This window comes from Oryctolagus cuniculus, chromosome 2 (assembly GCF_051225735.1).
Source record: "Oryctolagus cuniculus isolate XC-2025 breed Fujian yellow rabbit chromosome 2, ASM5122573v1, whole genome shotgun sequence".
Lineage (NCBI taxonomy): Eukaryota > Metazoa > Chordata > Mammalia > Lagomorpha > Leporidae > Oryctolagus > Oryctolagus cuniculus.
Window position 1 is genome coordinate 11,484,432 of NC_142868.1, and position 13,985 is coordinate 11,498,416.

The window sequence follows — 13,985 nt, forward strand, 5'->3', positions numbered from 1 at the left end:
TGTTTTTAGAAAACATCAACAGGTAATTCTGAATGTGAACCAAGAATTGTCTAACTCAATTGTAATGGTTAAATGATCTTATTAATTATATGCCATGGAATATTCACTATAGTGAAAAGAAATTTTATGAATTATTGTCCATTTCAGCAATGTTTAACTTTTTCAGAATGCAATGTATTTAGAAGTGGCTCATTCAGAAATGCAGCTTGAATGGCTATGTTAAGAATGAATTAATGTCATAAAGGGTGACGACACCGAGTGGGAGACAGGTTGACCTTAGAAAGGAGCATCCTTCTAACCTTACGTCCAGCTTAGCATTGTCCCCGTACTCGCCCTAGTTTAGCAGAGGAGAAAGGGAAGGAAGCAGCTCTCCGTCCTCATGCACTAAAAACAGGCCTGTGCTGAGTGAGTTCTCACAGCCCAGTGCTGGTGATGAAAGAGCTCTCAACATCCCCTTTCTGCTGATGAGGAAACATGCGGAGAAGTCAGGGCGCCACCCACACCTCCCCAGCTCAGCTGAGCTGGCCGTGCTGAGTGTGCCACTGTCACTTGACAGAGGGAGTCCCAGCTGCTGGCGGCAAGGAAGGCTCTGCAGCCACTACGACAGTGCCTCTCAAATGAAACGGGAGAGGGACCCTGATCAAAGCTCTGTAGGGGATGTTGGTACCACCCACCTCCCACCTCGCCAGCCTGGAGCCCCACCCTCCTCTGCAGATGACTGCTGGGAGGCCCAGGGACTCGGAGAGAAGAAAGGCCCCATGAGCTGAAGGCTGAGGAGGTCTGACTCTCAGCCCTCGCCCTTTCTTCTCTGTGACAGCCTCCTGCATTGATGTCGTGTTACTAGCGGAAGCAAAGTCCTGGTGCACAAAAAAGTATATTCTATAAATACAAACCATCCATTAAAAAGAGAAACAGAATTTATGTCTTGTGGGCCAGAATGTGAAGGAAACTGTGTATACTATCTTTAATTTGCAAAATACAAGCAGTATAAAGAATGAAATAACCGAAGCATTTAAAATCGTGAATGGTCGTAAACGTACCTCAAGCCGTAGCAAGGCAGAGCGAGCAGCCTGCAGAGCGCCAGGCAGACGCGCAGTGGCAGCAGGGTGAGCACATACAGGAAGGCGTCCAGGCACAGGAAGATCCCAAACACCATGAGCTGTGTGTGCAGGAGAGGAGAAGAAAAGGGAAAACGGCCTTTCAATAATTAAGCGTGAAATTTCAAGCAATCAGAGAATTTCTGAATTTTATGGGAATTCTAACTTAGCTCTGAAAATAAAGAAGTAACAGTTCTACGTTTGTATTTCAACCATACTTTAATGAAAACTCGTTTTCAAAGAGCAAGCTTGCACCTCTTCCAGGGTCTCTGGTTTACCACCTACCGTCAAATACTCCAACGACAAGCCGCGGTTGGCCACAGCTGTGACCCATCTGATGTGGCTTTCCGGAGACTTCCTCAAACTTTAAACATGTTATAAAAAAAAACCCTTTCAGTTAGAACCTTTTACCTCTAGCCTTCCTCCTTGTAATTTTGCTATTTCCTGTTTACCAGGGTGCTTCGATGATGGGAAAGCCTGGAATCTACTGAGTTATATACTGTGTAAATTAAAAGCTTATAAACCTATGACTCATTTTAACACAACCTCACGTCCACTGAAAACTGCCCTACTCTTAGCTCCGGCCTCTGTCTCCCCACTCCTGTGTACCTGCCATGCCCTTTCTCTCCTGTAACACTGCATCTTTTTGCCTGTTAAATTTGGAACTGTATTTCATGGGAAGGTGGAGTGTTTTGATGCCTTGGATAAGTAGCCACGCCCAGGAAACCAAACACTGCTATTGTAAGAGAGATTTCTTTCTGTGTGTCTGACACACAAGCACTGGGAGACAATGTCGTCGTCACAACATTCCAAGTCCAAAACTCGCATGGCTACAGGCTGCACTGTATCCCCCAATCAAATCCATATGCTGTGGTTTTAATTAATTTCAGTCCCGCAGACTGTGACTGTATTTGAATATAGTATCTTTAAAGATGATTTAAATTAAAATGGGGTCATTAGGTGGCCCTAATGCAGCGTGCCTGCGACCGATCACTGCAAGACAGGAAATGTGGACAGAGACACAGAGGAAAGCTGACTTGCAGACACAGAAGGCAGCCCCCAGAAGCCGCGGGGAAAGGCTTTGGAAGACTGAAAACGCCCCCGCTAACTCCCTGGTGCGGCTTCCAGCCTGGCGGGGCCTCCCTGCTGCCTCAACGGCCCCAGGTGAGAGGCTGGCTGCAGCGCCCTAGCGAACTCATTCACACATCTTTCAATAAAAGCACACATTTTATTAATCAGAAGTACAGTCCATATATATACCACAATTCTTTTTTAGAAAACTTTTATTTAATAAATATAAATTTTGAAAGTGCAACTTTTGGATTATAGCAGTTTTCCTCCAATAACCTTCCTCCCACCCACAAACCGTCCCACCTCCTGCTCCCTCTCCCATCCCACTCTTCATTAAGATTCATTTTCAATTATCTTTATATACAGAAGATCAACTTAGTATATACTAAGTAAAGATTTGAACAAATTGCACCCACACAGACACACAAAGTATAAAGTACTGTTTGAACACTAGTTTTACCGTTAATTCGCATAGTACAACACATTAAGGACAGAGATGAGTAAGTGCACGTGACTCCTGTTGTTGATTTAACAATTGACACTCTTATTTATGATGTCAGTAATCACTCGAGGCTCTTGTCATGAGCTGCCAAGGCTATGGAAGCCTCTTGAGTTCACAAACTCTTTCCTTATTTAGACAAGGCCATAACCAAAGTGGAAGTTCTCTCCTCCATTCAGAGAAAGGTAACCTCCTACTTTGATGGCCCATTCTTTCTCTGGGATCTCATTCCCAGAGATCTTTCATTTAGGTAATTTTCTGCCACATGCTTTCCAGGCCTGAGAAACTCTCATGGGCTTTTTAGCCAGACCAGAATGACTTAAGGGCTGATTCTGAGGCCAGAGTGCTGTTTAGGGCATTTACCATTCTATGAGTCTGCTGTATATCCCACTTGCCACGTTGGGTTGTTCTCTCTTTTTTAATTCTATCAATTATTATTAGCAGACACTCGTCTTATTTATGTGATCCATTTGACACTTAATCCTATCTTTATGATCAATTATGAACTTAAACTGATTGGTTTAACTACTAAGATGGCATTGGTACATGCCAACTTAATGGGATTTGGATTCCCTTAGCATGTTTCTAGCTCTACCATTAGGGGTAAGTCCAAGTGAGCGTGTATATGCCACAATTCTTATTTCAAATATACAGAACCTTGTAGTCTGCTTTGTTTTCAACAATTAAGACCCATCATGAATGAGTATGTAATGTAAATTACTAAGTCATATACTACAGACAATACATAACTTTCTTATTTTTTAAAAATATATTTATTTAAAAGGCAGAGTTGGTGGGGGGAGTGAGAGACAGACCTTCTATCTACTGGTTCACTCCCCAAATGGCTGGTGCTGGGCCAGGCTGAAGCCAGGAGTCAGGAGCTTGGAGCTTCTTCTAGGTCTCTTATGTGGGTGCAGGGGCTAAGCACTTGGGCTGTCCTCTGCTGTTTTTCCAGGCACATTAGCAAGGAGCTAGATCAGTAGTAGAGCAGTCAGGTCTCGAACCAGTACCCATATGGGATGCTGGCTTCACAAGATGTGGCTTTTTTTTTTTTTTTTTTTGACAGGCTGAGTGCACAGCGAGCAAGAGAGAGACAGGGAGAAAGGTCTTCCTATTCTGTTGGTTCACCCCCCAATGGCTGCTGCGCCAGCGCGCTGCGGCTGGCGCACCGCACTGATCCAAAGCCAGGAGCCAGGTGCTTCTCCTGATCTCTCATTCGGTGCAGGGCCCATGGACTTGGGTCATCCTCCACTGCACTCCCGGGCCACAGCAGAGAGCTGGACTGGAAGAGGAGCAACCGGGACAGAATCTGGCGTCCTGACCTGGACTAGAACCAGGTGTGCCCGCACCACAGGCGGAGGGAGGATTAGCCTAGTGAGCCGCGGCGCCGGCCTAAGAGGTGGCTTTTTGTGTTATGCCATAACATGGGCTCCAGTGTGTAACTTAAAGTCTTCTCTCCACTACAGTCAGAGTCAGTTATCCTGTTTCTACTGTCAGTTGGTCTCGGTTTTGCACCTGTTTTTTTGTTTTATAAACAAAGGAGTGTGGTTGAATACAGAGCCAGCTCCACCTCGATTAATGGTCCTTACTCATGGCTCTGTCACTCACAGGCCTTTTCCACTGCTGGTGGATGGCTGGCTGAGAACCGAGGATAGAATCAGGCGGACCTGGCAGTGCTGGTGCACGTATAAGGACATGGGAGCTAGGCAGCAGTGTGTGACGGTCTTTCTCACGAGCTTACACTGGGGATTAAGGCACTACTCACTCAGCCAGCACCTATGAAGCTACCAATACGGGCCAAGAAACATGCTCAGCCCAGCGGCCACCAAGACAAACAGGACACTGGGTGTGGTTCCTGTCCTCCGTGAGCTTATTCACAGGTCACAGAGCAGGGCAGAGTGAGCAGGGATCAGGCAGGAGGCGCTGCCCATCTCTGCGATGAGTGCTTTGGCCACACAGAGCGCATGGGCTGGACAGAGAGGGGCAGGGCACAGCAGGGATGTTTTCCAGAAGGTCAAAGCTTGAGCAGGACTTCAGAGCTGCAAAGTGACAATGAGAACTAGAACTTTCTCTTAGCACAAAAGATACGAAGTTCCGTTCCTCTGACTTACAGGAATCTGTGTTACATTTCAGTCCCTTATCTGAAATACTGGAACCACAGGTGTTTTGGATTTCAGATTTTTTTGGATTTTGGAATATCTGTATATACATGGTGACATGTTTTGGGACAGAACCCAAGTTTAAAAACAAAATATATTTGTTTCATATATACCTTATATACACAGCCTGAGGGTAATTTATACAATATTTTTTATAATTTCCTACTTGTGGCAGCATCTGGCACTCAAACAGCGTTGGAGTTTAGACTCTTCTGGATTTCAGATTTTCAGACTGGATCAGACAGGACAGTGCACGTACCTGCCCCTCATTTAATTTCCATGGTGAGCAGTACCCTGGAGGACTGTGCACAGGTCGTGCCCTTTGCCTGCGGCGTCCCAGACATGAAGCGAGGTGCTTACTACCGAATCTGCTTCACAAGTCTCTGCACTACTTATCACCCTGCTTGACACACCAGGAAACCACAGCTGAACGCTTGCCCCAGGACATGGGTCAGAGCAAGAACTGTCTTCAGACCCTGCTCTGTCTGACCCCAGGCCCTACATTTTCCCTTGGAAGAAGTCTCAGCAAAGCTAAAAGCTCTTGCTCACTGTTTGTACAAGCACAGGGGTTAAGGCAGTTTTCTTCCCACCAGCTGGTCTTGCCAATTTGCCTAGTATCGTAATAACAGGCATTCAATGACTCAAACTTACAAAAGTCATAAAATTTTCACATATTTAGATTTGCTACTGGCTTTGAAAACATATCAGTGAGAATAAAAATCTTTGAGTACCTATTATTAATGAAAATAACCTATACTTACACACCCTCTGTTAATTTGTATGGCATGTGACAAAACAGATTAATACTATTTCCTTTTTATTTGGACCAAATAACCATAAAGTATCCCGGCATTCTAAGTAACGGCTAGCAAAAGTTGCTCCATACACACACAAGGTGTGACTAAAAGTCATGAAATCAGTACTGTGTATATGCCACCGTTTCCTTTCTGAGAAACACAGAAATCTCCTGCCTTCCTCTAAATGTCATCTGAAATTTCAAATACAACGTTGTGGCTAAAATGAAAGCGGCCCAGTGATTCTGAAATACGCCTCTTTCAGTAGCAGTGACACTGTCCCGTTAGCTGACGGCCACATACCTTGTGACTCAGATCCTTGTCACGCTGTCTTCCGCAGCCCCATTCCTGCCCCATCCGCTGGTGCTGCCTCTGAAGTCATACCCATTTGCCTTACCTGGTTTATAGACTGTGGCATCTTAACTAGCTGTCTCTCACTTCCACTGGGAAGGCCTTACAATGACTAAGTCATCTCCTTGGACTGGCACACATACAAAACAGCAAGCAGAAAACCACAAAAAGGCAAAGAACCCGAACACAGTGAACACACTTCAATGAGAACTCACCCGCTGCAGTTCTGGGGGGCTACCTCTTGGCCATTCTGGGGCAGATGCACTTTCCCAGGGCTGGACGTGACACCACACGAGGCCCAGCCCATTCAGTGATTTGCTCCCCAGCTCTCCCTTCATCAGGCACTTGGGGAGGCAGAGACTGTGACAGCTGCACAAAAGGTGCATCCACTGCTTTAAGGAGGTCTAAGCTTTGCACAGGGGCTGCCTGCCAAGGATGAGGATTCAGACCTCAGTCTGTTTCTACTGTAGTCACCACACAGACGTGTAGGCACACTCAAAGACACAAAGAAAAACTGCAAAAATAACACCTATACTCTATGAAACACAGGCCGAAATCTTCCCGCCAACGCTGCAATGACCCACCCGCAGGTGGTAAGTCCCAGTCTGAGAGTCAGGTCCCTGGACAGGGAGCCAGGTTGAAGTTCTGCCCCCTTCCTGGGCGGCTGCCACAGGCAGTGAAGACCAAACTGGCCAGGGGGAGAGGAGGGCATGTGAAGAGCACCCTGGACAGATCTTCCCAACAAATGAATTACACACACTGAGTTACAAATTCCAGATATTCAATTTAAAAAATATTCTCTAAAAATTTATTCTCAGATCAGAGATTTTATCAAAATGCACATGAAAAACATAATTAATCTTCTGTTTAGTTAACGGAACAGTTCTCTCAATTCCTCTTCAGAATATTAACTCCAGATGAAAACAAAGAACAGAAATGTTCATCAGCCTCTTGGTCCTCTTGGACTGTGTCCGGAGGGTCTGAGAAGCCTTCCACAGGCTTGGGTGATGTAGGCAGAACTGGCCAGCTGCCCTGTGTGGGGCCTGCACGCCTGGCCTCATCCATCTTCACCTTCTCTCTGGTAGGCAAGCAGCACCAGCCCTGCGTCCCAGTGCGACTTAGCGGCTCACTCATGTTCCCAGCTCAGGGGCAGGGGCAGGGCCAGGGCCAGGGCTACAGTCTGCAGAAAACCCCAGCACTATTTCCACTAATGACACCTGTCACTCAGCCCTCCACTCTCAGTCTCACCACTGGATTTGCTGTTAGAGATGTTTTTTAAAAGTTTTTAACATCAGCTTTTCACAAATTGAACTTCAGTGTTAAGAAAATTACAAAATGGAAATGATGCTGTGACCTTGTACATCAACATTATCTAGTTATGAAAATCTGGGGCCGGCGCTGTGGCGCAGTGGGTTAACACCTGGCCTGAAATGCCGGCATCCCACATGGGTGCCAGTTCTAGTCTCGCCTGCTCCTCTTCCAATCCAGCTCTCTGCTATGGCCTGTGAAAACAGTAGAAGATGGCCCAATTCCTTGGGCCCCTGCACCCGCATGGGAGACCCAGAAGAAGCTCCTGGCTCCTGACTTCGGATTGGCTCAGCTCTGGCCATTGTAGCCATCTGGGGAGTGAAATAGCAGATGGAAGACTTCTCTCTCTGTCTCTACCTCTCTCTGTAACTCTGTCTTTCAAATAAATAAATTAATTAAAAATAAAAGAAAATATACAGTTTGCTTTTTTTCTTAAAAAAAGATTTAGTTATTTATTTGAGAGGCAGAGTTACAAAGAGACAAAGGGAGAGAGGTCTTCCATCTGCTGGGTCACTCATCTAAATGGCTGCAACATCCGGAGCTGGGACAATCCAAAGCCAGGAGCTTCTTCCAGGTCTCCTACGTGGGTACAGGGGCCCAAGCACTTGGGCCATCTTCTACTGCTTTCCCAGGCCATCATCAGGGAGCTGGATCAGAAGTGGAGCAGCCAGGACTCAAACTGGTGCCCACATGGGATGCTAGCACTGCAGGCAGAGGCCTAACCTACTAAGCCACAGTGCTAGCCACTACCATTTGCTTTTGACTACATTTATCTTATCATTTATCTATTGCCATTGCTCTTATCCATTTGAAAAATGCATTAAAAGAAATATATGAAAATTTCAGGGTCTCTCTGGGGCACGCAACAGTGTTTCTTAATATTTTTTAAAAAACCCGTTTCTTTTTTGACAAAAACCTTCGACCTTCTTAAATGCCACTGGAAATTTCAAAATAAATACACATTGTAGCTAAAATGAAAAGCAGTCAGAGCCTGGAGATGCAGGCCTCTGGACTGCACACACTGTCTGCTCGAGCGCTGAATGCTGTCTCCTCCACCACCACCAAATACCCGTGCTTGTTGGGGATCACGTGTCGGCAGTGGAGAACCCAGAGCTCCCCTTCCACAGAGCTGCAGGTGTACTCCTGCAAGAGCAAGAGCAAGCCAGATCTTGCTCAGTGTGACACTGGGGGAATCAAGGCCCATTAGGAAAAAGCCCTCCTATCCTATCCCAAGGAACCCACAGCCCCGTGAGCTGCGCACACTCAATGCAGCGAGTATTAGACAAAGGAGGTGCTCAGCACACGCTGGTGAAGAGGTGTGTGTGTGTGTGCAGCAAGAGTCAACAAAGATCTCCTCCAGGAGACAACATGCACATGCGATTTTGCCAGGCACAGGGAAGAGGAAGAGAAGCCGAGAGCACGCACAGGTGCACTGGGAGGCTAGGAGACCACCATCATGTAAGAGGGACAACATGAGCTTTCAGTTTACTGCCACAGAGCTCAGGTTTTTATCCTGGTCCAGAAGTTCTCCACAAAGCCACATGCAGGGACCCACTGTCAGAATTGCAAGGGGGGTTGGCTATCAATAAGAAAGTCTACAAAGGACTGAAAACAGTTACTGTAGATTCAAGATCATGCCATATAAAATCATTTTTATTCACCTGAATCCAAAAATTCATGCCCCCAGAGAGTCTACACTCCAGGAAATGGCCAAAAAAGGGACTACCATGAGCCAGGTTCTTTCACGATAGACAAAGTTCTGTCACATAGATCACCAGGGAAAACAAAGCAATTTTGACAAATGGCTCCATAATAATTACATTCTACACCTGACATACATTTACCACAAGGGATATTCATAAAAGTAAATAAAAAAATCCTCTGATGATTTCATCTGGGGAAAGACTACAAACACGGAAGGACCTTGAGCTCTTCCTGCGTCTCTCCTTTCCAACCCCTAGGGAATACCGCTATCTTCCACGCACTCGACTCCCTGGAACTTACTTCACCCTCACAACAGCCCCTGAAGCAGCCACTATCACTCGATGTTCTGCACGATACCCACACGGCTGTGCGGCTCCTGCCAAGAAGCTGGAATGATGGACGGGTGGGTGTGCCCTGGGGCTCCTGGCAGGGTGGGTGTCACTCAAGGACACGGGCCCCAGCAGCTGCTGCAGTGGATAAAAGGGACTGCTGCAGGCTCAGACCTGTGACTGCCAGTGCGATCTGCATGTTCCAGTGGACGGTGGGCCGAGGACAGCTAAGAAAGACACTCTGAGGCACAGACTTGCAATGTTACAAAGGTTGACAAGGACAATGCAGGGATGCAGGAGAGAAATGTAAGCTGTTTCCAAGGCTCACATGACAGAAACAAGCTACTGATGAAAAAAGACATGCACAGCCTCACAGTGCCAAGTTTTCAAACTATCTTTTGATAGATCAGGGAGGCTGGTGCAGCAGGTTAGGTCATTGTTCGGGACACCTACCTCCCATACTGGAATGCTGGTTGGAGTCCCAGGTACTCTGCTTCCAATCAGCTGGCTCCTGATACACCTGGAAGGCAGTGACTGGTGGCTTAAGTACTTGAGTTCCCACATGGGAGACTGGGATGGAGTTCCAGGCTCCCGCTGTTGCGGCCATTTGGGAGAGTGAACCAGCAGATGGAAGATACTACTTGCTCTCTTTCTAACTCTACATTTCAAATAAATAAAATAAATCTTACAAAACAAAACAAAACAAAACAAAAAAGATGGGGGCCGGCACTGTGGTGTGACAGGTTAAAGCCACCACCTGCAGTGCCTGCATCCCATATGGGTACCAGTTTGAATTCCAGCTGCTCCAGTTCTGATCCAGCTCTCTGCTATGGCCTGGGAAAGCAGTAAAAGATGGTCCAAGTCCTTGGGCCCCTACACCGGTGTGGGAAACCTGGAAGAAGCTCCCGGCTTTAGATTGGCCCAGCTCTGGCTGGTGCAGCCATCTGGGGAGTGAACCAATAGATGGAAGACCTCTCTCTGCCTCTGCCTTTCTGTAACTCTTTCAAAGGTAGAGTAGAGTTACAGACAGTGAGAGGGAGAGACAGAGAGAAAGGTCTTCCATCCACTGGTTCACTCCTCAAATGACTTCAATGCATGGAGCTGCATCAATCCGAAGCCAGGAGCCAGGAGCTTCTTCTGGGTCTCCCACGCGGGTACAGGGGCCCAAGCGCTTGGGCCATCCTCTACTGCTTTCCTAGGTCATATCAAAGAGCTGGATTGGAAGAGGAGCAGCCAGGACTAGAACTGGCACTCATACGGGATGTGGTGCCATAGGCGGAGAATTCATCTATTGCACCACAGCACCAGCCCCAGTAAATAGATTTTTACCAAAAAAAAAAAAAAAAAAAAAAAAAGATTTGTGGGAACAGCACTGTGGCGTTAACAGGTGAAGTAGCAGCCTATGACACTGGCATCCCATATGGACAGCAATTTGTGTTCCAGCTGCTCCCCTTCCAAACTAGCTCCCAGGTACCAATGGCCTGGGAAAAGCAGCAGCAGATTGCCCAGTGCTTGGGCCCTGCCACTCACGTGGGAGACTCAAATGAAGCTCCTGGCTTAGGCCTAGCTCAGCTAACCATTGCAGCCAGCTCGGGAGTGAACCAGCAGACGGAAAATCTTTTTCTCTCTGTCTCTCCTTATCTCTCTGTAACTCTTTCAAACAAATAAATCAATCTTTAAAAAAAAGACATAAAAATTTGCTGCACTCTTCAGTTTTATTTAAGACCAACTGGTTGAATTCAATTTTTAGAAAAATGTATTTATTAGCTGTAAGTTACAAAAGCATGTAAACATAATGGGAAAAGCCACCACCGCAATGCAGGCATCCCAGATGGGTGCTGATTCACATCTTAGCTGCTTCAGGCTCGACTGCTCCAACTCCTTGTTATTGGCCTGGGAAAAGCAGTGGAAGATGGCCCAAGTGTTTGGGCTCCTGCCACCTACGTGGGGGACCCACATGAAACTCCTGGCTTCAGCCTGGCCTAATCCTGGCCACTGCAGCCAACTGGGGAGTAAATCAGCAGATCAAGATTCTCTCTCTGACTTTCAAATAAATAAATAAAATCTTTAAAAAAAAGAAAGAAAAAGAACACTCTGCACCATCCTGTCCTGGTCCCACTTGCAGCTGGGGACAGATGTAACCCAGTGCAGCCAATAAAGACAGAAATGGGAAGTATTCTGGGAAAGCTGTCGATTCCTTGTAAAAGGGACAGAAAGGTGGCACTGCCCAGCCCACTTCCTTCCCTTCCTTCCAATCAGAATGTAGGCAGCAGGCCTGAGACTGCAGCTGTCATCTATTAAAAGGCAGCAGGCAAGAGAACCAAAAGCCAATTTTCCAAGGACGGAAAAACAGAAAGCTAAGGGGCCTGGTACATGCTGGCTTCATTCATTTACAGAACAACCAAGACCTCCTTCCTCTAGATTTGCCTTAAAAAAAAAATAAATAAATAAAAAACTTCCTATCTGTTTAATCCACGATTAGCTAGGTTTTCTGCAACAAACAGCTAAAGGCACTCCTAACAAATTCATCCTTAAGACTCTCCTCTCAAAGCCTAGATCCTAAACTCTTCAACATGACCTGGGCCCAGTCTTTCTTTCCATAGGGTACAGGTGTTTTCTTGTCCATACCTAACAATTTCCCACCTCTGGATCTCTGAGCACACCCACTGCACCCTGGGTACATGCACACACTGGCAGTGACTGAACAGAATCTCTCATTCTCTTCACCAGCCCTTTCCTGGTCCTCTTCCTCAGGCCTGTCTTCCACGCAAACTTTTCCCTTTCTAAACTCATTTTTTTAAAAGACTTATTTTTATTTATTTGAAAGAGTTACAGAGAGAGGTAGAGACACAGAGAGAGGTCTTCCTTCCACTGGTTCACTCCCCAAATGGCCACAAGAGCTAGAGCTGAGCAGATCCGGAGCCAGGAGCTTCTTCTAGGTCTCCCATACCGGTGCAGGGGCCTAAGGATTTGGGCCATCTTCTACTGCTTTCCCAGGCCATTAGCAGAGCTGGATCAGAAGAGGAGCAGCCGGGACTAGAACTGACGCCCATATGGGATGTCAGCTCTTTGGGCTGGGGCTTTAACTCACTGTGCCACAGCGTCAGCCCCTCTAGATTCATTTTATTGACACTATTTAATGGTCCTTATCACTTTGTATGTTCTATTACAATTACTTATGCATCTGATATCTCTTATTAGCTAAGATCTGAATCGTAATTAAGCTAACCTCTGTACTCTCACACTACAGAAGTGCCTGGAATATACTGAGTGCTCAAAACACAGATGGAGCAAATTAGCAAATAAGTGAGTTAGTGGTCTTTTCTCTCTTCATTAGCATTTACATTTATGAAGGAATTTTAGAAAACACTATGATGAGCAGTCCTTTCCAATTTGCTGCAGCTGGCAATTTATACGGATTAAAAAAAGGAGTCCCTGGACATAAGACAACTGTGTCTTTGCAGATGCTGCAGCATTGGGGCTGGCGCTGTGGCGCAGCAGGTTAATCCTCCACCTGCAGTGCCGGCATCCCATATGGGTGCCGGTTCTAGTCCCGGCTGCTCCTCTTCCAATCCAGCTCTCTGCTGTGGCCTGGGAAAGCAGTAGAAGATGGCCCAAGTCCCTGGGCCCCTGCACCCACATGGGAGACCCAGAAGAAGCACCTGGATCCTGGCTTCAGATCGCCACAGCTCCAGCTGTTGTGGCCATCTGGGGAGTGAACCAACAGACGGAAGAGCTTTCTGTCTGTTTCTCCCCCTCACTGTCTGACTCTACCTCTCAAATAAATAATAATAATAATAATAATAAATGATGCTGCAGTGTTCCATGGGGTCGCCATGCTGCACAAATGCTAGCTCATGCTCCCAACACCACAGGGGCTAACGGTGAGATCTGTCCCCAAGTCCACACAGGCCTGCCACAAAACGCAAGGTGCGAGAAATGGAACCTTAACAAGCCATGTATCTCAGAGGTGGTTGAGGGGATTAAATAGGAACACATTTAAAGTGCTCAGGTCGGTGCGTAGCCCCCAGATCTCATCTGACACATGCTGTTTCAGTATTCACACAGAAAATGGACACGGTGGTGGGACATAACTGGCCGAGTTATAACAGGGCGTGCAGTGGGAAATGTCTGCCCAGGAAGCTCCTCTCTAGGAAGGCAGTGACCCCCGCCCAGAGTTCCCCGACAGCCTGTGCCCTAATCATAGGCTCCGTCAGTGCTCTGAGGCCAGACTCCAGAGGGCAGAAAATGACAGGGTGCGTTAGCTCTGCACCAGCACGAAAGAGCTAAGTGTTATTCCATGAAAGCCTGGCTAAAGAAGCAGGCAGACGGCACAAAAACAGCTTTCCCTAGAGGCTCTTTCTGATTGCAGTCGGCAGCCCAAGCAGGCTGGGAGTCAAGGAAGTCCTGTTTAATGGCGAGCAGAGCAGGAAGGTGAGAAGTATGCTGTGAGAGAAAGCCGGGAATCGGGCTTCTCCTCAGCCCTGCTGGGCACGGCGCATGGGTGAGAGAGGCAGTCACTGCAGCACAACCCAGACCAGAACCTTCCAAAACCCCCTCCCCTATTAAAGACTTAAAAACACTTGAAGAGGCTTTAGCAGGCAATTAGGATACAGATGAGAAGATGAGATGGCTCAGATTCAAAGCCAGGCATCCATTCAACACTCCACTTC

The 13,985-nt window shown here is 46.9% G+C and overlaps 1 protein-coding gene across 5 annotated transcripts in view; it reads right to left on the bottom strand.

Moving 5' to 3' along the window:
• Positions 1 to 13,985, bottom strand: part of TAPT1 (transmembrane anterior posterior transformation 1) — a 68,498-nt gene that overhangs the window by 35,886 nt on the left and 18,627 nt on the right. For all 5 annotated transcript variants that reach the window (XR_016229776.1, XR_016229775.1, XM_089326969.1 and 2 more), the window contains one exon: positions 1,041 to 1,159. Coding sequence is in view for 2 of the 5 variants with exons in the window: in XM_089326969.1 (XP_089183095.1) it covers positions 1,041 to 1,159 (119 nt within the window). In the remaining 3 variants the exon portion in view is untranslated. The remainder of the gene's footprint in view (positions 1 to 1,040; positions 1,160 to 13,985) is intronic.